Source organism: Enhydra lutris, unplaced genomic scaffold (genome assembly GCF_002288905.1).
Source record: "Enhydra lutris kenyoni isolate GAN:26980312 unplaced genomic scaffold, ASM228890v2 scaffoldscaffold38, whole genome shotgun sequence".
Taxonomy (NCBI): Eukaryota; Metazoa; Chordata; class Mammalia; order Carnivora; family Mustelidae; genus Enhydra; species Enhydra lutris.
The window spans coordinates 6,246,777-6,271,010 of NW_019154122.1; the positions used below are offsets into that span (position 1 = coordinate 6,246,777).

Here is a 24,234-nt window from a genome sequence, read left to right on the forward strand (position 1 = left end):
AGGAGACAAGGTTCCTCCCTGATGAAAATTGGTGGGATTTGCTACTTTGCCCTCTTAGTCTGGTCTCTGCTTTGGAGGCGCTCACGTTCGCCCTGTAGAGGATGTGCTTCCTAGAGCTCCTCTCACTTGCAGTTGGGGCCTCGGTGGATCCGGCTGGCGTCACCATGATCGATGCTGTGAAAATTTATGGCAAGACCAAGGAGCAGTTTGGCTGGCCTGACGAGCCCCCGGAGGAGTTCCCTTCTGCCTCTGTCAGCAACATCTGCCCTTCCAACTTGAACCAGAGCAATGGCACTGGAGACAGTGACTCGGCAGCCCCTGCCACCACCAGTGGAACTGTCCTGGAGAGGTACCAGCGCTGGCAGGGGTCAGCCCCTGTCCTCGCCATTTCCCCTTCTCCCGGCACAACCTGTTCTGAGAGAGTAGCCTCTCAGATCTGCCCCTAGTGTAGCCTGTGAGTTTCAGGTCGTCCCCCAGCAGCCCAACACCCTGTGTCTCCTTTGTGAGCACAGAGCCTGGCGGTGTGCTGAGAGCCATGGGATCCTAGTCGGCCTGGGGGTGTCTGTGCCTTCTCTTAATGCTCAGGCACCCTTTGGAGGAGCCAGAGGTTGTGGAGTAGAAGATGCTTAAGTCACCGCTAGAGATTTGGGTCCAGTCTTGCTGAAATTAGAGGGGAGAGTCTTCTGTTCATTCTGATGTCATCATCTTCTCTTTGCAGCGGCCACTTAGTTGGTAATGGCACTGCTGGCCAGAGCCTCCCCGGGCTCCCCCCAGTGGCCTTCTGAAGCATTGCGCTTGGCTTCTTTGTGCTAGGCGGCTGCTGGTTTGCCGTGATAGATGAGGCGACTCATGATGTAAGATGCTGAGTTTCTTACATCCTAAGTCGGAAGAGTAGCCTGGCTTGAAATCACTGCCTCCTACCATCAGACTGCCCCCTCCCTTCTCTCTCTCTCTATCTCTTTGTTCCCCCCCCACCCCGTTCTTATATTGTTTGCTTAGGATGTGTTTCTAGGTTTCTCTGAGCTTCACATTTTTTTCCTTTTTTTTTTTTCCTTTGCTTCTCCCCCAAGTTCTGAAACTGAGTCCCTAACCAAGCTGGACCGGTTAGTATGCCCTCTTTCTTTTCTCTGCACGGGTGAGTGTGTGTCAGAGAGCAATGTAACCAATGGTGTGGCTTCGCGTTGATTCTGCTTCTGTGGAAGAGTCTTCCTGCTTCTTTCTGTTCTGGTCCTTGCATGGCTGCAAAGCTATCCTGTGTAAGAGTGGAGCGTGTGGAGGGTTGTACATGCACACTTGGTGGTAGCCGCTCCGGAACCTGCTAGCTCTCTCTTCCACACCCCGTCCCTCCGCTCCCTCTCCACAGTGGGTGAGAAGGAGGCAGGTGTGGGCAGTGGGATGATGGGGAAATCCTAGCATCTGACAAGCCAGCGGAGAGCTTGTTCTGCCCAACTTTGTTTTATGGCTCAGGCCCCTCTTCCCTTGCTCTTGGTTGCTCTCAGCTACACCTTGACCCTTTTCTCTCCAGCTGCCTTCTCCATACCGTTCCCTTTGTGTCCGGAGCCTTGGCAACCTCAGGATGTTGGTCTTCTCACCATCGCACAGTAAACTCCCAGGAGTAAGCCCTGAGGAGCGTGTTGCTGGGTGCCCTTTAACAGCGGGGTTTCCAGTTCCTTTCCCAGGAGATAGTGGCTCCGTTTTCTAAAGATGCTTTGTTGTGCCCTGTGAGTGTTGGCAGTTGGCATGCTCCTGAAAGCAGTTTGTTTTCTCCCCATACTTCACGGACTTAGGAAGTGCCTTTGTGCATTTTCTTGGAGATATACGTAAAATATAATGTGTACCTTCCCAGTATAAGCAGATGGTTTTAACCTTTCCCTTTGTGTATCCTTTTGCCTCCTGATCTGTGGGCACCTGAGCTTTGGGTCCCGTTGCATCAAGACTGTTAAGCCCCTCTCAGTGATCCCTGCTACAGGCAGCAGAAGGAAGCACACTTATCTGCTTTGAGGAAGAAAAGCCCCGTCTTTCAGTTACGGATTATGAACATGGCCTTAGGTTGATCTCCAAGTGGGAGCCAGGTTTCTTCTGGCCTGTAACACAAGGAAGCGATATGCATGGTGCCTGTGGCAGGTCTTACTGTGCTTTGATTCTGTATTTGGCATTCATTAGCTATCCCCAAGGTCCCCCTGATGATAGTTCGCACAGGCTAAAGCACAACCAGAGAGGGGGTGGTGGTTGTACTCAAGCCAGCTTTTCTGTCTCCCTAGGCTGGTTGTGAGTTCTTTAGAAGCCCTGGAAAGCTGCTTTGCTGTTGGCCCAATCATCGAGAAGGCAAGTGACTTTTTCAAAGCGCATGGGAGCTTTCCAAAGAGGCAGGAAGTCAGTGGAGTTGTCAGAGGCCCGAGGCCTTGCAGCTAAAGAATATTTATAGCATGATCTTGATTTGCAAGAAAGCTCCATAGAAGTCTGTAGCTTAAGGCCTCTGTCCTACTTTTGGGGGATCCATTGTGAGAGTGTTTCATAGACTAGGATGAGTGCTGGCAAAAAGAACAGTGTTTCCAGGAGTCGTAGGCTTGGACTCAATTCCTGCTCTTGTCTTGTGGGAGGATTGTAATTTCTGAAATTTTTCATGTTGCTCTTAGCAGTTCATGTGGCATAATCTAGCCCTTGTGGTCTAGAAAAGAGGAAGGGGGAAGGGCAGCGTGTACACAGTTGGTTGTGCATGGATTTGGTGGGGTCAGCGATAACCCTGCTGTCTTCCGCATCAGGAGAGAAACAAGAATGCAGCTCAGGAGCTGGCCACTCTGCTGCTGTCCCTGCCAGCACCTGCCAGCGTTCAGCAGCAGTCCAAGAGCCTTCTGGCCAGCTTGCACACCAGCCGCTCGGCCTATCACAGCCACAAGGTAATCGTTCCCTCCCTGGATGCCCTCTGTAGCAGGGCAAGGTTTGGAAGTTTTGGTACGGACAGGGAATCAGGCCAGTTGGCTTTTCATATGGAAAGCGAGGAGGACACAGTGAAGTCACTGAGATGAGATACCCACACTCTCTAAAGTCTCTCCTGAGAAACGAACAACTCCCTCTCAAAACTGGGGACAAGCCAACTAATGGGCCGCTGGTTTGCATTGATTTTTTTTTTTTTTTGTCATTAGTAGGATCCACAAGATCTAAGTGAGACTGGCTTCTCTGGAAAAGAGCAAGGGCAGGGGAATCACTGAGGTCCCTCCTCCAGCTGTGGCACAGCTCTCGCTTAGGTGTCCTCGATTGTGAGGAAATTGCCGAATGGTTGTTGGAGAGATTCTGAGGGGGAGATCTGGGGCCGGGGGAGGGGGTTGGGTCTCACTTATACTGAGAGTGGGGGCTGAGGGCAGTAAGTTGGGCCAGTTGCCATAGATGGGAAAGGTGACTGTTTCAGTTCCGTGAGGAAGAAGCCAGCAGCCCAGGCGCCTCGGTGAGCTTTTGTGCCTCCAGCCCAGAGGTTTGAGAAATGCAAGTTTAACCTGCTGAACCTCTTGAGGGATGGCAAGTTTAGAAACAGAGTCCTTGGGCGATAGGAACTTGCAGAGAAATGGCTCTTCTGCTCTAGCACAATCATCTGGGATGTTACAATTCTAGAGAATCAGGCAGTTCCACATTTTCCCATCGTACTTCAGTACTTGATGACTTTCGAATTTTGTGCCTTTAATATTTCATGATTTAAGAAGTTTACCTGTACTGGACTACTTTGAAGACTTGTTCCAGATAGTTGGCAGTAACTAACCTGTTCTCCTGAGAGGAGGTGGCCATCCTCATGACCGGCCAGCTGTCCTTTCCTCTTTGTTTTAGTACCATACCCAGCCCTTGCTTTTGGTTCATCCCCTGCGATCCTTTCGTTATAGGATCAGGCCTTGCTGAGCAAAGCTGTGCAGTGTCTCAACACATCCAGCAAAGAAGGCAAGGATTTGGACCCTGAGGTCTTCCAGAGGCTGGTGATCACAGCTCGCTCCATTGCCATCATGCGCCCTAACAACCTTGTCCACTTTACGGAGTCCAAGCTGCCCCCAATGGAAACAGGTGAACTTGGCCTACATGGTCGTGGTCCTGAAATCTGCCTGATGCATCTTCTCTACCTTCTCCCACTCTCCTTGTTGTCTCCAGCCTCTGCCTGACTGCGTGCTCTGAGATGGGTTTTACTCTTGTCTTTGTACCTTGTAGGGCTTTTGACATTTAGATTTTACCATTTAAGCAAATACATTTTCCACTGCTTACCCCTTGGAGAATCTTGAGTTTATTTAGTGCTCTGCATGTCGGATATAATCTGTCTCTGAACTACCTATCTCTTTGGGATCTTCAGGGCAAAGCTAAGCTTTGGCCCGGTTGCTTTAAAGAAATAGGTCAAATCTTGCTTTCGTGCTATTCTTTGGCCAGTGTTTTATTAACATTGCTGTGGGCTTTCTGAGTGCTTGATTGTATTTCCTCGTCTCTCCTCATGTTGGCTGGGTACCTGACTTGTTTTGCGTTATCACATAGAGCTTATCGATGCCTTTACAGTTCTGTTACTTACATACTCCCATTTGCTGTCATCGTATGGTTCCTCCTCCTAATGTTCTTATCCAGGAATCATGTCAAAAAAATCTCAGCTGTTCCCCTAGTTTTTAGAAGTTGAGCAGTTGGACCTGAAATCCCTGAGTCTGCTGTAAAGATCCTGAATGCTCCCCTTTCTACTTAATTCTAACATACAATGTTTTCTGTGATATTCCTTTCCCAGACTGTTTTTTTCCTAGATGTGCCTGCTGGAGTCTAGGGATAGTTGGCATATTGATTGGGGCCCCACTTGAAACTCCCTCCCCAGGCAAGCTTCCTTGACCTGAGTTAACCTTAAAACAAATTAAATTCCATGTCAGATTTACCATCGTTAATCATTTTCTTTCTCCTGTTCTATTAGAAGGAGTGGATGAGGGGAGAGAACCTCAGAAGCAGCTGGAAGGAGACTGCTGTAGTTTCATCACCCAGCTGGTGAACCACTTCTGGAAACTCCACGCATCCAAACCCAAGAATGCCTTCTTGGCGCCTGCCTGCCTGCCAGGTACCATATTTAAAGGGGTAGTTGAAGCTCGATCTGAGTTCTGTCTTCGAACAGGTCGAACCCTTATCCTTTTGCTTCATCATCTGTCTCTTCCAGAATTAATGGAAGATCAGTGCATTCTTTTAGACACAGGAGTTACAGCAGTGTGGCAGAGAAGTGGGATTTTCTGGTACTGTAGCTCCTCCTGTGGGGTTGAATATTTCACATAAAGAGGAGTTTTTGTATTCCTGTGTATCCTCAGTGGTAGTTACAAGTGTTTTAAAAGTGTTTTGAAAGCTTGGGCAAAGCCACTTCAGAAGGTGAAAGTGAAGCATCTCCTTGAGAATTATTTTATTTCCCAGCTACTCCTGTGTTTGGCATCTGACTTCTCATTGTCCAAAGCTTAAGTGGAAAGGTAAGGATCGGAAGAGCAATCTAGGAAAGTAGAGCGAGCCCTGGTTCCCATTTGTGTTTGAGGTTGCTTGGGCTGTCAACCTAAAAGGTCAGAGGCCGAGTTTATCATCACCTAAGGTTCGGGGATTGTGGGGAACAAGTACAATCTGCTCACCTCTTCACACTTTCCTGCCCTGTCTTTTGATATCCAAGAGTAGAGAGTTACTTATTTCTGTGAAGCAAGATACCTGCAAGGGCTTTTGAGATCGTTTCGGAGGTGAGGAGACGTTAATAAAGCAAGTCACAAATAATGCTGACAGCCTACAATCTGTACGTGTGTGCTAGTCTTGTTTTGCTGTGTGCACACCTGTCATTTTTTTGTTAGTCTGACCTTTGTGTGGGGATAAGAACTGGCACTCACCTTTATTCTAGATTCTCAAGTAGCTGGACGTTTTCCTACCATGTTTTCCTCCCCCGTAGGCCTGACTCATATCGAAGCTACTGTCAATGCCCTGGTAGACATCGTTCATGGCTACTGTACTTGTGAGCTGGACTGTATTAATACAGCAGCCAAGATCTACATGCAGATGCTGCTATGTCCTGTACGTATCATTCACCCCAGATGATTTCTTACTGGTCTGGGAGTGTCTAGAAATTTTTCTTTTAAACAAGTTTGTTAAATTAATGAAATATTTAGAAGGTTGTATGAAGAAAGAGTTTTTAAGTGTCAATAAAAGCTTTATGATCTCATTCATTCCATGCAAGGGAAAGGTTTGAAATGGAGATGGGTTTTGTTTTTCTTGTTCAGCGCTAAATCCCAAGGGAATGTACTGGTGGTTGCTGTGTTGTTAGTGCTAAGTTAGTGTTACTTAAATGAGCCTGTGAATGAACACCATCAAGATGCATTTCCAGGGACGGTGTCATAGAGGTGGAGCGTTAGAAGTACTGACTTTAGCCCAGAGCTTAAGATGAGTCTGCTATCTGACGAAAAGCCAAAATCCATTTGTGGAGAGCCAGTGTGACCTCAGGAGCAAATAACCTTCCGGTCTCTTACCAGGAACTGAGATTCGGGGACGTGGGGGAAGGGTCTTACCTATGCCACATCAGGAAGTGGGATTAGCACTGAACTTGGTCAGCACAGTTGCAGGTGAGGGTAGGTAGATAGATACTTCACATGTGTGTCAGTGATTGGCCAAAAAAGAAAGTCCTTTATAGACTATTTCATGAATTACAAATGTAAAACCTAAATATATTTTTGTTTGTTTTTAACTTCAGGATCCTGCTGTGAGCTTCTCTTGTAAACAAGCTCTAATTCGAGTCCTAAGGCCCAGGAACAAGCGGAGACACGTGACCTTGCCCTCCTCCCCTCGCAGCAACACTCCAATGGGTAATGTGAGGTCTGGGTTTAGGCTTGTGTGTGCATGTGGTGGGGCTGGGGGAAAGGGAGGTATAGCCTTAGGAGGGATTGCTCATGTGGACCAAGGTCCTGGAAACTTTTGTTTATGTATCCATTGTTTTTACCCTACCTTATTCCATGAAGAATTTACGGTGGCACTTAAAAATGCATATGGTAAGTAGAATAAAAAAAAAATTGAGGCCATAGGAAAATAAAGATGTAATAGTAAAAGCAAGTCAAGGATGCAGAAATGTCTTTTTTATTTTTTAAGATTTAATTATTTTATTAGAGAGTGTGTGCACGCATGTGTGCGTGCATGCACGTAAGCAGCGAGAGGGGCAGAAGGAGAGGGAGAGAGAATCTTAAGCAGACTACCCGGCTGAGCACGGAGCCTGATTCGGGACTCCATCTCATGACCCTGGGATCATTATCTGAGCCAGAATCAAAAGAGTTGGACACTTAAGCAGCTGAGCCACCCAGATGCCCCTGGTGCAGAAAATCTCTATCATGAGATTCTTGATGTGTCTCGTGTTATTGCTAAGTGAGGGTCTTCTCTTCGGCTGAAGGCGTCCCAAGAGCTTATAGCAAAATTAAGAATAGTCACAAAAATAGGGGCGCCTGGGTGGCTCAGTGGGTTAAGCCTCTGCCTTCGGCTCGGGTTATGATCCTGGGGTCCTAGGATCGAGCCCCACATCAGGCTCTCTGCTCTGTAGGGAGCCTGCTTCCTCCTCTCTCTCTGCCTGCCTCTCTGCTTACTTGTGAGCTCTGTCAAATAAATAAATAAAATCTTAAAAAAAAAAATAAAAAAAGTCACAAAAAACACATGACCACAGAGAAAAAGCAGCCATTTTTCAGGAAAACTATATTTTTTGTGGCATAAAAAAACTCTTCCTTAAGGGCCAGCTTTGCTGCCTAAGGGCTAGTAGCCCCAGTGAACTTAACCTACAATTGGTTTGATAGCAAATATCTCAAGAGATTTCCCTCCTGATATACTTGCACATAAGTCAAGGGCGTAATTGAACATTTTAGTAAAAGCAGTTTTGCAAAGTATTTGAATGTCAGCATTATTATGTAACTCTCTGTTGTTAGTTTTGCTCCAGACGAAATTTCCACCACAAGTCACGTGTAATTTTTAATTTTCTGTTAACCCCATTATAAAGAGCAAAGAGAAATACATTTGGCATATAAAAAAATACCATTTTAAGGGAGTTAATGTGAAAAATTAATGAGAAAGATTCCCTTTTTGGGGGGCGCCTGGGTGGCTCAGTTGGTTAAGCCACTACCTTCAGCTCAGGTCATGATCTCAGGGTCCTGGGATCGAGCCCCGCATCGGGCTCTCTGCTAAGTGGGGAACCTGCTTCCCTCTCTATCTGCCTGCCTCTCTGCCTACTTATGATCTCTCTCTGTCAAATAAATAAAATTAAAAAAAAAAGTTGCCTTTTTTTAAAAGGATTTTATTTATTTATTTGAGAGAGTGAACAAGAAAGAGAGCACATGAGCAGGAGCAGAGGCAGAGGGAGAAGTAGGCTTCCTTGCTGAACAAGTAGCCTGATGCAGGACTCGATCCCAGGACCCTAGGATCATGACTTGAGCCGAAGGCAGACGCTTAACTGAGCCACTTAGGTGCCCTGAGAAATCTTCCTTTCTGTAAATTTTTTTTTGTACTGCTTTTAGAATCTAGTGGGTAGTTTACACTAAAACCGCATCTCCACTTGGACTAGCCACACGTGGCTGGGGGCTTCCTTACGGTACAGTTGCAGATCTAAAGGAATGTGTGCAATTTGGTGGTCTTCCGATAAATCTTCCTTGGATATCATTTGTTGACATAAGCTTGAGTTAGGCAACTGTGTGTGCTTCTTTTCTCTGGTGAGAAGCTCGGGTACAGGGAGTGATGTTTCCATTTCAGGCCGCGGTCGCCTGTTTTCACATCCCGCACAACCCAGTGAGTGGAAGTTGAGGGCTCCACCCTCTCCTGACAACTAGGAGTCTAGCTCTGACTTCTCCTTTATGCGGAGGGCTTTACTTCACACAGAAGCCAGCTTGGGCAGGACTTGCAGTGGTGTCCTTCAGCTTCCACGCGATGGTTTTACATTTCAGTTCTCGTTCTCCTCGTAAGGGTTATGTAGCGTCAAAACAACGACACTGACCCAGTTATTTTGGACGGGAGTAAAATGATACTCTGAGCTACCATGACATCACAGATAAACAACTCCGGTGTATTATTTTCCTGGTCTTGCCCAAGGTCTCCTGGGAGTTGGCGGGAGCTCATGGGGCCTCCTGGTTTTTATTTCTCTGCCCTTGGAAATCTCTTGGGAATCCAAGGGGGGGTTTTTTGTTTGTTTGTTTTGTTTTGTTGTTTTTGTTTTTGTCACATCATCGGCTGTGGGAAGGTATTTTCCTAAGGGGGCAAACTGTCACTGCCAACCCCATCTTCCCAGATCCTGCTGGGTCCAGGAAGTGGGAGGACAAGGCTGGGATGACCTTGCAGCTTCCGTCTGAAGCATAGGGCTCTCACTGGTAGCTTGTCTTGGGTTTGTGTTGCTCTGTGACTTATCGTACCACATGCCAAGGGAGGAAAGAACAGGCATCTTCAAGTGACTGGGGTTTCTCTGACTCAGGAGATAAGGATGATGATGACGATGATGATGCAGACGAGAAAATGCAGTCATCAGGGATTCCGAATGGTGGTCACATCCGTCAGGAAAGCCAGGAACAGAGTGAGGTGGACCATGGAGATTTTGAGATGGTGGTGAGTCTCTGGCAGCAGGAGAGGGGAGGACGAGTCTCACAGCTCTCTTCCGGCTGTCACTCTGTGGACTTGTAAAAGCTGCCGTTTTCCATGGGACACTGACAGTGCTCTCTCTCTGCAGTCTGAGTCGATGGTGCTGGAGACAGCCGAAAATGTCAACAATGGCAACCCCTCTCCCCTGGAGGCCCTGCTGGCGGGCGCAGAGGGCTTCCCCCCCATGCTGGACATCCCGCCTGATGCAGATGACGAGACCATGGTCGAACTAGCCATTGCCCTGAGCCTGCAACAGGACCAGCAAGGTAGGGGCCGTGCCAGGCGCAGAGCTGCCCCGTGGCCTTGCACAGCGGAGAGGGTTTGGCAGTTACTGATACCCAGCTGGCTTAGCTTGTCCCCAGATGCGGGGAGAGGTTGATCTGGGTGAGAGCTGTTCAGAGACACTGGTGGAGAGTGAGAGGGACGTGGTGGGATTTGCCATCTGGGAGTCCATCTCCTCATTTCCATTAGTTTGGTCTTTGGGATTATTTCCTCCCAAATCTGTTAGATTATTCCAGCCTGTGTCTTGCCGGAGCTGAAGGAAGCCTTCCACCGTGTCTGTAGCCAAACGTGGTGGGTAGACGGTGGCGGCTGTTGATTAACTTCCTCTAGGCCAGAGGGGGTCACACGCTGGTGAGTTTAGGCTCCCGAGGGCAGCAGGTGGCCAAAGCAGCGCTGCGGAGGGGGATGGGAGGGAATGCTGCGCTCACTCTCCACTTGTTTCCCAGGCAGCAGCAGCAGTGCCCTGGGCCTGCAGAGCCTGGGGCTGTCCGGCCAGGCACCCAGCTCTTCCTCTCTGGACGCAGGAACCCTCTCTGACACCACAGCATCAGGTAACTGTCCACAGCAAGGAGCACGGCTCAGGGCCCCAGGGCCCTCCAGCCTTGTTTCCAGTGTTGTGAGAGCGGCACGGGCGGCTGCTTTGACAGGCCATTCTGGACTTCCTGCTTCTGCCTTTGCTTTAGAAATGCGGGCATGGAGGGCACAGTGCTGCAGCTTGGCAAAGGCGCTCCTGGCTCTGCTTCCTCACACTTTGCATGCTGCCTGGCTCCTGCTGGCTCCCAGGGAGAGGCCAAGAGAGCGGCTTGCAGGGTGTAGGGGTGCAGTGCTTTTAGGGCTCTTCACCAGAGTCTGGACATTTTAGACAACAGGAGCAGGGAGACGAGAAGTAGAGCTCATGCCATGCCCTGTTTTCTCTTCATTTACAAGGAAAAGTGAAGCCGCAGGAAGCCGAGTCCTGCCTCAGGTCAGCGTGGCTCACCGTCAGGGCTGTGAGCTTGGGAGGTAGCGGTGTGTGGACAGTTAAACTGCGTAGGAACTCTTCAGATGTCGTTTTGTCTTTGCACTCAGTCTCTTTGCTGATCTGGTAAAGGAGAAGAAAATGTCCTGAGTAGAGAGTTGGACCAAATGGAGGAGGAGGGAACACCTGAATGATCCCCTAGAAAATCACCTCCTGAGGAATGGAAGGGTTGGGTTAGAGTTTTCCCGAGTGCTGCTTCCCTGTGTTTCTTTGTTCTTTTCTTCCCTTTCTTTCTCTTCTCTTGGGAGTGTTACTCTGGGTAGAAGAGAAAGGGAGACATTGGCTTTCCCATCTCACCTGCTGCCATGCGTGTTGCTTTCCTCACTTCTCGTTAGCTGTTGTCCCCTAAGGCTTGGAGGTGGCTGTCATGCTGTGCCGATTGTGTTCTCTTGTGCTCTGTGGCTGTCTTGGCTTTCCTCCCCCATGTATCTCATTCAGCATTTTCCTCCTGTCTCAGCTCAGCCCTGATCCTGGATGCTGTGGCTGTCTCTGGGGGATTTCCTTGCTTCATTCTTAGTGTCTAAGGAGGTTGATGAGGAGGGGTGAAATTTCCCCGTGAGCTCCCCTCTGGACCACCTGACCAAACCAACCAACCAACAAACCAACAAGGTTGATTCAAGAGCTCATGACAAGTGATTTCCTACCATAAGAACAAATTAACTGATTGCAAAACAAATCTCATGAAAATTCAGAGTCCCATGCTTTCACTGGTCATGGGTAGTTTCTGATCTCAGCAGGTGTCAGTAACACCTAGACAGTGGTGGCCGTGGGGCGTTCTAGCTAGAAAACTGAGTGTCCGTATCACAGATTCTCGTTGGATCTCTGCGCGGCTTGCACTATAGCATAGCAGCAAAGGAAATGCCCAGCGAGCTGGGGTTTCCCTCTGTCTCAGTACTGTTTGCAGCGCTCCGTGTATAGTGTTTGTTTCTGTTGGTGATGAACCAGCAAAGCAGATCTTTCCCTTTTTCCTTCGATGACAGGTGTATAAACTGCATCGTGTCCTCTGCGCTATGTGGTTTGATGCTGTCGCCCCCAGGAGGGGTTTTTTACCTGTAACAGCTCTCGTTACTCTCTCAGCTCCAGCCTCGGATGACGAGGGCAGCACGGCAGCGACTGATGGCTCCACCCTTCGGACCTCCCCTGCTGACCACGGTGGTAGCGTGGGCTCGGAGAGCGGGGGCAGCGCCGTGGACTCGGTGGCTGGCGAGCACAGTGGTAATGTGGCTGGAGGTCCTGATCTCCTTGGGCAGGGGTGGAAATGCACTAGGAATCTCTCCCTGGCTCCTGAGATTGGTGTCAGCAAACGGAAATTTTGAGGGCTCACTGAAAGTCTGGTGGAATTAACTTGACCTAAACACTGGAGTTTCAAATATTTAATGATAGGAGCTTAGGCATGACATGGTTAATGTTGGAATATTTTACAGGCAGATTTTCATTGTGTCTTATTGGAAGAAAGCAAGGTTATGTGTTATCCCAAATCGGGAGTCATCTAAAATAGTTATGGTATGACCTTGAAATCCATCATCATACTGTGGCTTTTGTCCCCTCTGTTGGGGGAAGCTGTCAGGCAGTCTTCCTCTTAACATAGTGGGCTGCCTTCACTGTCTGCGGCTGACACGGTGGGGCTGTGGAATGAGGAAGCATGCCGTTTTGGTTTGACCTTATTAACCAGCCTGTGGTTAAAAATCAGATAGCAAAATATTTTAGGGAAGGGATTAAGAGTAGCTGATAATTCCTAGATTCCCAAGTCAGTGTACATTTCCCCTGGGTTAGGAGATGGAAATATATCAACAGCAGAGGTTGTTCTTGTAGGTGGATCTTACCTACCACAGAAGGGTGAGGGGCTGCCCTGAGAGTCTTGTAGCATAGTGCTCTGGGGCCAGAATCTTGATTTCAGTCCTTATTTATTCTCTTCTTCACAGAGAAGAAAAAAATCCTCTGAACAGGCGTCTCTGAACTATTGCTGACTTCAGAGTGTATTGGATTCTGTCATGCTTGAGGATTTGATTTACACTTTTTTTTAACCATTTCCCTCTAGTATCTGGCCGGAGCAGTGCTTATGGTGATGCCACGGTGGAGGGGCACCCAGCTGGACCAGGCAGTGTCAGCTCAAGCACTGGCGCCATCAGCACCACCACCGGACACCAGGAGGGAGATGGCTCCGAGGGAGAAGGCGAAGGGGAAGGGGAAGGCGATGTCCACACTAGCAACAGGTTAGGACCTGGTCATTTGCAGTCAGGAGGCTATGGGAGAGTATTTCGGGAATAAGGTGATGGATCAGTTGCAGGAGGTGGAGAGATGTTAATAGTGTTTGTTTGTTTTTTTTTAAAGATTTTATTTATTTATTTGACAGACAGAGATCATAAGTAGGCAGAGAGGCAGGCAGAGAGAGAGGGGGAAGAAGGCTCCCTGCAGAGCAGAGAGCCCGATGTGGGGCTCGATCCCAGGACACTGGGACCATGACCTGAGCCGAAGGCAGATGCTTTAACCCACTGAGCCACCCAGGCGCCCCGATGGAGTCTGTTTTTTAACATTTTACCATAAAGGGGTTTTTACTTAATCTTTTTCTTTTTCTCTTAACAGGATACCTAGGTTAATTCCATGTGTTTGGAGATGTAGTCTTTGTGATTTTTTGTTTTTTGAAATTTATTTAAAACATTTTTAGTCCAGTCTGCCATTGCTTGTGAATTGAAACAGTTAAGTTCATTTGTGATAAGTGTTAATTACTGATGAATTGGAATTTATGCCTACCATTTACTTCCTGCTGCTTATTTGTTTTGCCTGTTTCTATGTTTTTTGTCTTCGCAGTCCTCTTTTGGGTCAGTTCGCTATGTTTTCCTCCCTTTTTCTTTTCTTTTTTCTGCCCCTCTCCTACATTTGCAGGTTGTTCAGTGTTTCTAGTCTTTGGTGGTTACCCTGGTCCTTTCAACATGTACATTTAACTTACCCAAAACTAAATTTATCTCACAGCTGCATCTTCTTCCTGCATAATATAGAGGACCTTGGAAGATTTGACCCCTTCTTATCAATTTAAGCTGTTATTTTTGTGTGTTTTAATTCTTTTTCAAAAAAGGCTTTTGAAGCTTTTTCAAGGTACTATTGCTCTTTTGTACAGTTTGTGTGGTCAGTGTTTGTTCACGTTTACTCACATGTGTACCACTTTCTGTGCTCAGTATTTGCCTGTGTGTGTCAGACCTGTCTGGGATCATTTCTTCTTGAAGTGCGTCATTGAGATTTTCCATGAAGGATGGGGCACCACTTATAAAATCACAGATTTTCTTAGTCTGGAAATGTGTTCATTCAGTTCACATTTTTGTAGGCATGTTTTTGATGGGTATAGAGTTTTGTGCTGGTAGTTTTTCTCCCCACAAATTGAAAATGATATCCACTGTTATTGTCAGTGAGAAGTGACCTGCTATCATAACCGCTGTTTATTTGAATATAGTGTCCTTACTGCTGTTTATAAGATCTTTATTTAGGATATAGTTCGGATGGATTTCTTTTTTTCTTTTTAAGATTTTATTTATTTATTTGAGAGAGAGAGAGGGAGAGAGTGAGCGAGAATGTGTGCACGCACGATTGGGAGGTGGCAGAGGGAGAGGGAGAAGCAGACTCCCTGCTGAGCAGAGACCCATGTGTGGGGCTGGATCCCAGGACCCTGAGATCCTAAGCTGAGCCGAAGGCAGATGCTTAACCAATGAAGCCACCCAGGCGCCCCAGGATAGATTTCTTTACATTTATTCTGCTTATTCTGCTTCAGGGATTCCTGAATGTTTGGGTTAGAGTCTTTTATTCTAAAAAATGCTTATCTATTAGTCTCCTTAGATACTGCTTCTGCCTCATTTTCTGTCATTTTTCTTCCTGGGACTCTGTTTACATAGTTTTACTATCATAGTCTTTTTTCCGTATCTCATGGAACCAATTTTTCCTTAAAAAAAATTCACTGTGCTTAATTATTTTTGGCTTCTTAAGATCTATTTGAGTAGCGGGCATAAAACATGAAATATAGGGCTCCTGGGTGGCTCAGTCAGTTAAGCGTTCGACTCTTGGAAGCAAGAAAAAAACTGAAGAGTTTGTGTGATGTCGTTGTTATTACACCTGTAAATTCTTGTAAAAACTCAGCAGTGGAGTCCTCTGGTTCTGGATTTTTTTTTTTTTTTTTTTTTTTTAAGATTTTACTCATTTATTTGACACACAGAGAGAGAGATATATCACAAGTAGGCAGAGAGGCAGTTAGAGAGAGAGGGAGCCTGATGCGGGTCTCGATCCCAGGACCCTGAGATCATGACCTGAGCCGAAATCAAGAGTCAGATGCTTAATTAGCTGAGCCACCAAGAGCTCCCATAAATTTTTTTAATCATCCTTTTAATGTCTTTAGGGTCTGTAGCGATGCACCTTTTTTCATTTTTAATGTTGGTAACTTATATGTGTGTTCTTTTTTCAAAGGTCAGTTTTGCTTGGAGTTACCAACTTTATTTACAAGGAACCAACTTTGGCTTTTCTGTTTTATGTCCATTCTTCTGTTTTATTTTCATTCTTCATATTTCCTTTCTTTGCTTAATAAGCTTTTATGGAACCTTATCTTTTGAGAGTTAATTTTTTCTTCTTTTTTTAGCTTAATAAGATAGAAACTTGAATCACTGATTTTAAACCTTTCATTTTATTTTTTAAATTTTATTTATTTATTTTTTAAATAATGGTTTTTTTTTTTTTTTTAAGATTTTATTTATTTATTTGACAGATCACAAGTAGGCAGAGAGGCAGGCAGAGAGAGAGGGGGAGGCAGGCTCCCCGTTGAGCAGGGAGCCCAATGTGGGGCTCGATCCCAGGACCCTGAGATCATGACCCTAGCCGAAGGCAGAGGCTTAACCCACTGAGCCGCCCAGGCACCCCTTATTTTTTTTTTTTTAAATGTTTAAAAGTATTTATTTGTCAGAGTGCGAGCATGTACACAAGCGGGGGGAGGGGCAGCAGGCAGAGGGAGAAGCAGGCACCCCACTGAGCAAGGAGCCTGATACAGGGTTCGATCCCTGGACCCTGGGATCATGACCTGAGGTGAAGGCAGTTGCTTAGCCTACTGAGCCACCCAGGCATCCCAAACTTTTCATTTTAAATACGTATTTGAAACTAGGTATTTCTCTCTGAACTTCCCTTTAAAGTCTGCTTTGGCTGGGGCCCATATATTTTGATGTGTTGTATTTTTATTGCTATTCAGTTCAGAATGTTTTCTAAATTCTGTTGTAATTTTCATCTTTAGCCCATGGGATATTTAGAAGTATGTGGCTTAATTGCCAAACCTTTGGGGAATTTCTAATTACTTTTCTGTTACCAATTTAATTTACTATGGTTGGGGAACATACTGTGTGATTTCAGTCCTTTCAAGTTTCTTGAGACACCACATTGCTTCTAAAATGATTTCTGTCTTTTTTGGATTTTTAATGCTTTTTAGGAGGACTGTTCTAGGTAACCTAGCCATGTTAGTAGTAGAAGTCTAAAGTGTCTTTTTTATTTTTCAAGATTTTGTTTATTTATTTGAGAGAGAGAGAGAGAGAGAGACAGTGACAGAGCTAGAAAGAGAGAGCAGGAGTGGGGAGGAGAGGGAGAAGCAGGCATTCCCCCCCTCACCCCCGCCCTGCAGAGCAGAGAGCCTGACAACAGGGCTCGATCCCAGGACCCTACGATCATGACCTGAGTCAAAGGCAGACACTCAACCAACTGAGCCACCCAGGCGCCCCTAATGTGGTTATAATTAAACTTTTTTTTTTTTTCAAGGATAAGTTAATCGAGTAATTATTAAATGACTTACTTTAAATAATATAGTAACTAATTTGTTTTTATTTTAAGTCATTAAAGAAATGGAACTTGTAATCTTTGGTATAGGGTTTACATTTTTTGTTAGATTCTAAGTTTAAAAAGCTGTAGTCTGGCAGCATCTTGGTCCAGGTCTAGACTCTGCTCATTTTGTTGCCTTTTTCTCTGATACATGTGCATTCACAAGTATGTTCTGCCAATCTGAAGACTTGCATCCATCTCAAAGCTTGCTGTTTTATCCTGCAAGTAGACACTGAACTGCTAAATTTGAGCTGCCGTTGTCCTATTACTTTTCTTTGCTGTGTCTTGTACATTCTTGAGCAATTCTTTTATTTTTATTATTTTTATTTTTTTAAATTTTTTCCTAAGATTTATTTATTTATTTATTTATTTATTTGACAGACAGAGATCACAAGTAGGCAGAGAGAAAGGGAGAAACAGGCTCGCCGCTGAGCAGAGAGCCCGATGCGGGGCTTGACCCCAAGACCCCGGGACCACGACCCGAGCCGGAGGCAGAGGCTTTAACACACTGAGCCACCCAGGCGTCCCATTCCTGAGCAATTCTTATTCATTTGGCCCCCACACAGCTTGCTTTATTCTTTGGATGTATGTGTGAACTTTTACGTGTGACTGTATTTGGAAGGACTTTATTTATTTATTTATTTATTTAAAAAAGATTTTATTTATTTATTTGACAGACAGAGATCACAAGTAGGCAGAGAGGCAGGCAGAGAGAGAGGGAGAAGCAGGCTCCCTGCTGAGCAGAGAGCCCGATGCAGGGCTCGACCCCAGGACCCCGGGATCATGACCTGAACTGAAGGCAGAGGCTTTAGCTCATTGAGCCACCCAGGTGCCCCTGAAGGACTTTTAATAGCTCATTCCTTTGAGTTATTTTTGGAATCATGGTCATTTATCAATCAAGTAAGACCCCATACATCAATTGAAATTTTAATATTTTGAAAATAATCTAGTTATCTCCTAGGTATATGTTACACATGAAAATCAGTTTTTTAGGCATATGTACACCTGTGGTTTATTATACACAGTCTGTAAAGTAAAATGAATCAAGAACAGTTTATGAATTATGAGAGTGAAGGCATTAATTGATTCCACAAATGTGTTCTTCATCTGTGTAAGATTGTGCGTTAGTTGAGACTGCCAACCAGATTGTCATCAGGACTGCACTTAATTCCTTTTCATTTCGGTCTTCCCTCGAATCAGCGTATTCACTAGAGTGCCAGAGGCACACATACAGTAGGGAAGCCCCGCCACGTTAGTGCCCACCTGAATATATGGGAGAATTCATGGGTCCAGTGTGGAAAGGGTAGATTTGAGATTGAATTTTTCACTAGGAAAAATGGTAGGCGAGTTGAGAGGGTAAAGCAGTGCCAGACTTGCCGGGAAGCAAGAAAAAAAAAAAAGGACTGGGTCACTGCCACTGGACGACGCAGACTTTGTAGATGGAGGGGTCCCAGAAGATAGTGCTGGGAGGCAGGATGGGGTCATGTGTTGGAAAAGGCCACAGAGTGCACTACTGAGAACACCTAGGGCTGATTGCTTGAGAAATGCTAACTTTTCCTGTAGCAGGTTTTCAGGGCCATCCTTTGTTATTTTGGACTAGTTCGTTCCTTTTAACAGAGCGAGATTTCTCCTTCTCTGTTGGTGGTGTCACCAGATAGGCATTTCTGAACATTTTGCTAATGGTAGGATTGTTTCTAAGCAGTAGGCTCTTTGTTTACCTTGGTAGCATGAGGAAAGAACTGTTTTCAGCCGGTTTTCACTGGTTGTGAACTAGCTCACATCTCATGTATTTTCCTTGGCCTTTTAGACTGCACATGGTCCGTCTGATGCTGTTGGAGAGACTACTGCAAACCTTGCCCCAGTTACGAAATGTTGGAGGTGTCCGGGCCATCCCATACATGCAGGTATCCCTCAGTTCACCTGGGTCTGTCCCACTGTGGTCGGACCACCCTTCAGCATGCTCACATTTCTCTTCTAGAGGCTTTATAAGGCTTTGTTTGGTGTTAGGTCATAGAATAATGGAATGCAATTTTGAACTGCAAGTTGTAGCCCTTAATGCTGTAGATGAAAAGGCCGAGGGTCAGAGAATTGAAAGAGATGCCTGCAGTTATCCAGCTAGTTATTGACAGAGCCAGGAGCAAATGTCTGGCCCCGAGATTCTCAGTGTGTAGTGAGTCTTTATTAACACAGTGTTGGAATGTGCTCTGGTAGCTGTTCTCCCACTAGCTGCCTTCCCCTTAAGCAGAAAGTTCTTTACTTTTGAGCATAGCACTTCACCCTCTGTTAAGCCACTTTGGTTGGTTATAATGTAGTTTAGTCAATTCGTTTTGCAAACTCTTTGCAAAACATTTTTTGTGATGCCAAGGGTGGCATGTACCAAAATAGACTCTTCTGACTCCGGACACTTAAAGACCTTTGGATACCTTGGGATTTAGGATCTTTTCGTGGATTACATTTATGATTGATTGGGTAGTCAGGAAGATTGGGATTTCCTCTGAAACCTGTGTGTTTGGAGTCCTCTTTAGGGTCCTGGTGCTCATGTTTTCTCTCTCTGTTGACTTCCAGGTCATCCTGATGCTCACTACAGATCTGGATGGAGAAGATGAGAAAGACAAGGGGGCCCTGGACAACCTACTGTCCCAGCTAATTGCTGAACTGGGCATGGACAAAAAGGTAAGATTGGAGAGTCCTGACATGTGAGAAACAGGGACTGAGGTCCATTCTCTTAGAGGAACTTCACTTAGTTTCAGGGATAACCACCCACCGAGGGCTCCAGTTCTGTTGATTGAACAAAAATGTTGGCAGTGCCTTCTTCGGCCCAGGCCTCCTGTTGGATCTGGATGTAAATGAGAAACAGACTGAGTGCCTGCCCTCATGGACCTTTTGTAGTTCCCAAAGCTGAAAACAGTAAATTAGTTGTTTGTCTCTTAATACAGCCTCTTAAGTGTATTGGGCTCTAGGTCATCCGGATGTAGTCCTGCGGGCACCTGTTTTGACTCTAATTCCATGTGAGGAACAGTTAGTGCTAATAGGCTGAGGGGAACCTTGTTGAGTGGACGCCTCAAGCTTAAATGGGGGCTTCTGGGCTCCGCGTCTGCCTACAGGACGTCTCCAGAAAGAACGAGCGCAGTGCCCTGAATGAAGTCCATCTGGTCGTAATGAGACTCCTGAGTGTCTTCATGTCCCGGACCAAATCCGGATCCAAGTCTTCCATCTGCGAGGTACTGTCGCTTTGAGCACGGGGGTGTGGGGAAAGGTAAGAGGATTGTCAGCTAGGGCTGCGGGCAGAGGTAATAGTTAGAATAGGCTATTGTCGCTGTAGAGGAGAAGGAGTCCAAGCTGTCACTTCTTTAAGGGCAGAGCCACCACCTTTTCCAGAATCCCTTCCAAGCCCTGATCTTTGCCAGCAGTCCCTCCATTGGAGGGGTTACAGGGTTTGGAAGTTCCATTACTGAAAAGAGGGGACTGTTCTGCCAGGCGTAGGGTGGCTAAGAGGATTCCCCTACTGTGTGTTGCTATAAGGTATGGAAATAAAGCAGAGAGAAAGCAGTGTGTGTGTGGTGGAAAGGAGATTAACACAAAGCAGAGAAGGTAGAAATGGAGGCTGGACTGCATCCAATCTTAATGAGCTTATGAGCTGTGGGGTTTGCGGGGATTGGCAAGGCTCTCCTAATGGTTTTATTTACAGTGGCTTTTCTCCTGCTTTTTTTATTCATGGGACCACTTACCCCATCTCCTTTAGAAGCTGGTTTGGTGGGGAGAGCCCCTGTCTGGAGGGTAGGGTTGCTAAAAAGTGCTTTGAGTAGAAAGTTTTCTCTCTCCTTGAAATGGGCTTCTTTTCTGGTTGCCCAGGGAAGAAGAGAACCTGCCCCTCCCAGGGGAAAGGTATCCAGTCCTTGACCCCCTTGGCCTGTAGCATGTGCGCGTGGGCGAGTAGAGCCGGGACCTGTGGTTGGTTGGTTCCTAACATGCCATTGTTGGAAAGAGATGGGGAGTGTTTGAGTTAGTCGGGGGACTTCTAACTCAAGAGACGAGCTCCCTCCCCCAGTGGCCCACTCTGAGACTGTCACTGGTGGGTTTCCTGCCCCTGCCCCCAGCAGCCTTACAAGCTCTTCTGCCCCCCTCCCTGTTTCCCCCAGTCGTCTTCCCTCATCTCCAGCGCCACAGCAGCGGCCCTGCTGAGCTCCGGCGCTGTGGACTACTGCCTGCACGTGCTCAAATCCCTGCTGGAGTACTGGAAGAGCCAGCAGAACGACGAGGAGCCCGTGGCCACCAGCCAGCTGTTGAAACCGCACACCACTTCATCCCCGCCCGACATGAGCCCATTCTTCCTCCGCCAGTATGTGAAGGTGAGGCCTTTCCCTGGACAAAGGACCGCTCCTGCCCTCCTCCAGAGCACTCTCCTCCTCGCGCTCTGCGAGTAGGGCTGAAGGACCCAGGGCAAGGAGCTGCCGGAGGCAGACCATGGGCCCTGGGGGCTTTGGTCTTGGTGCCGTTTAGTGAGTAACCACTTCTCCCGCCCTCCTGCCGGGGTTTGGACTCGTGACTGTAAAGCAGAGGAACTGAGTGAAATCAGATAGACCTGTCCTTTCATGTTAAGTTTCTTAGAAAAAGGGGAGCAGGGTAATGTCATAGGTGCATGTGTGTGTGTGTGTGTGTGTGTGTGAGGAACTCCCCCTGCTGTCGTCAGAGGCCGTTGAGGGAGCTAGTTTAGAAGATGGGCTATCTGATCAGGTGAGTTTGGGAACAAGCATTCCTGCTTACCAGCTGGGAAGCTTAAACAAGTTATGTGCAGCTTTCGTGTGCCTCGGTTTGCACACCTGGAAACCAAGGCTCCACACGGGGTTTGCTGTGTAGGGTGGTTGTGAGCACTGGCTGACCTGACGCAGGAAAGCCCAGCGGCTGAGCGTGCCAGGGCCTGTCCACATCCATCATCAGTGCCTTTTCTGCACATTTGTGTCTGGGCAGCGGCACGAGTGCTCCTCGCGGCACACTCCCAACTGCTTTGACTGTGACATGGATAGAACAGGCGTAAAATGTGAATCGCATCATGTTCTTCTCTTTTCTTAACCTTTGCTGGTTTTCTAGAACTTTTAGGCCAAAAAGTTCTTTGAGTACCCCAGCTATGAACTCAACTCTCTAGCTGTGTCACTACTGCCCCGGACATGCAGCCCCCGTCCTGTGCCTTGCCCCAGATGTGGCATACTGCCTTCCTATTTCCTGTCCTCCTGAGCTGCTCTTCCTCTGCATCGCTTGCTTCCCCTCTGAGTTAATTCCTAGTCTTCAAGACCCGGCTCACATACTGGGTCCTAGGAAAAACCTCCCCAACATGCACTTCCTGCTAGCAGGTCAGATCGCGATGGTCTTGCCCTCGGTCCCCAGAGTGCCCTGTGCACACATGGCATCTTCCCCTTGTTTGCCCCCCAGTTGCTTGGCAAAGACCCGATGAGGAACTGGTGGTTGAATACGTGAGACACATCATGCCCCAAATTCTTGTAGGCTCTTCCTGTTGGACCATGTGGCCTGCAGGATAGCTGCTGCATCCACCGTCCTCACCCCCTCAGCTCCCCCTCCTCTGTGGGCTATGCATTAAGTGATCCTGGCCGCCTTGGTTGGGTGGTTGGTTTCTTTCTTTTTATAAGATTGATTTATTTCAGAAAGAGTGAGCACATGCGTGTGCACACGCATGCAAGTGGGTGAGGGGAGGGGCAGAGAGAGAGGGAGGATCTTCAAGCAGACTCCCTGCTGAACGCAGAGCCTGAGGTGGGGCTTTATTCCAGGACCCTCAGATCATGACCTGACCTGAAATCCAGAGTTGGCTGCCCAACTGACTGAGCCACCCAGTTTATTTAATGTCTCTTGATATCCTAGAAGGTTTTGGTTCTAGGGAGTAGACTGCATCTCTCACAGGTAGTCAGAAATCCTTCACTGCCACTGTTTTTCCCATTAGAAGTTTAATTTTTGTGTAAGCAAAGTACAGTCAGCCCAGGGGCAAAACCCAGAGTGTAATTTTGGGACTTTTGAGACAAGTGAGGTCTGTGTCCTGGAGCCTGGGGCCTTGCTGGGTTTAAACCAAGCTGTCGGGCAGTGATGGCTCCAGCTTTGAAAGATACCGTTTACAGCTCTGGTGTAAGCTGTGCCTAATGAGCAGGAAGCCAGCCCTTTTCCTGACCGTGGTTGTGGACACCTGTCCGTCACAGGTTCTTACACAGATGTTCTTCCCCCAGGGTCATGCTGCTGATGTGTTTGAGGCCTATACTCAGCTTCTGACAGAGATGGTCCTGAGGCTTCCTTACCAAATCAAGAAGATTGCCGACACGAACTCTCGAATCCCACCTCCTGTCTTTGATCATTCATGGTTTTACTTTCTCTCAGAGGTAAGTGAAGCCCAGGCAATGCGCCAGTCAAGGAGAGGACATTGCTGTGACTGCCTTTTTTTCCTCTTCTTTTTCTTTTATTTAAGATTTTATTTATTTATTTGAGAGCGCATGTGGATGCAAGCACGGGGGGTGGTGTGAGGAGGAGAGGGGGAGCGGGCTCCCTGCTGAGCAAGGAGCCCAGTGCGGGGCTCGATCCCAGGACCCCAGGATTATGTCCTGAGCCAAAGGCAGACACTTAACCAACTGAGCCACCCAGGCACCCTGGCTCTGATGGCCTTTATGGCCCCCTTCCGTCCTCACTGTCAGGAAGCGTTTCCCCTCGCAGCGCCACTCCCGCCACGTAGGTCTTGCGCCGGGTGAGCTGTATGGTGAAGCTGTGGAAGATGGCTGTCAGAGCAAGCCATGGCTTTAGTTTCTGATTCTGTACGTTTGCCTGTTTCTGTATATGATGGTAAGGGATGAGTTTTTAATAAGTTGGATCCTGTCTGGAAAACAGAAAATGTGCTAGTTAAATTACAGAGAGATTTTAATGTAGGGAGTTGGCTGACCGGCCACTAAGAAAGGAACCGAAAAGAAAAACAGGGAATGTTGAGGTAACACAGAGACCCCAGCTGCAGGCAGCCGCCGCCAGCAGACCTGTGTCTGAAGAGGATTCAGTCTGGTGGACCTGAGGAGGGGCTGCTGTTTCTGATACCCCAGGAACTCTGAGGGGATGTCATGCGGTTGATTCTGGGAGGATGGAAAAAAGTTGATGATTAGAACCAACTGTCGTTGGTTTGTCCTTGAATACCAGAGAGCTGATGGAGGCTGGTTTGTCCTTGAATACCAGAGAGCTGATGGAGGCTGCCAGAACGAAGGGCTGCTGTCAGGATAGCAGGCAGACCAGGAAGGAGCCAGTGTTTTTACCTTGGGCCCTCTGGTGTCCCTTTTTGTTCCCTCTTGGCAGAACCTGATGGGGAGCCAGCTGGCAGAGAAGCAGTGTAGTTAGTGCACTTTTGGGCCGGCCATCGCAGAGCAGTGTGTAGCCGGGGTTGCGGGGGGAGGTTGGAGGCAGCTGAGGGACGGTAGCTCACAGTTAGCTGCCGTCACGTTATCACAGCGAGCTTAAGATTTACT

The 24,234-nt window shown here is 47.3% G+C and overlaps 1 protein-coding gene across 2 annotated transcripts in view; it reads left to right on the forward strand.

The window, feature by feature from the left end:
- LOC111154687 (ubiquitin protein ligase E3 component n-recognin 4) overlaps positions 1–24,234 on the forward strand; it is a 132,187-nt gene that overhangs the window by 59,527 nt on the left and 48,426 nt on the right. The window contains exons 49-66 of one of the 2 annotated variants that reach the window (XM_022514520.1): positions 133–349; positions 1,071–1,103; positions 2,262–2,325; positions 2,763–2,897; positions 3,870–4,044; positions 4,919–5,056; positions 5,909–6,030; positions 6,704–6,815; positions 9,443–9,573; positions 9,695–9,872; positions 10,335–10,439; positions 11,984–12,121; positions 12,945–13,119; positions 18,546–18,642; positions 19,304–19,411; positions 19,843–19,959; positions 20,878–21,087; positions 22,966–23,115. In XM_022514520.1, coding sequence (XP_022370228.1) covers positions 133–349; positions 1,071–1,103; positions 2,262–2,325; positions 2,763–2,897; positions 3,870–4,044; positions 4,919–5,056; positions 5,909–6,030; positions 6,704–6,815; positions 9,443–9,573; positions 9,695–9,872; positions 10,335–10,439; positions 11,984–12,121; positions 12,945–13,119; positions 18,546–18,642; positions 19,304–19,411; positions 19,843–19,959; positions 20,878–21,087; positions 22,966–23,115 — 2,405 coding nt within the window. Of the gene's footprint in view, positions 1–132; positions 350–1,070; positions 1,104–2,261; positions 2,326–2,762; positions 2,898–3,869; positions 4,045–4,915; positions 5,057–5,908; positions 6,031–6,703; positions 6,816–9,442; positions 9,574–9,694; positions 9,873–10,334; positions 10,440–11,983; positions 12,122–12,944; positions 13,120–18,545; positions 18,643–19,303; positions 19,412–19,842; positions 19,960–20,877; positions 21,088–22,965; positions 23,116–24,234 lie in introns of both variants that reach the window. The other variant, XM_022514518.1, reaches the window with a different exon arrangement.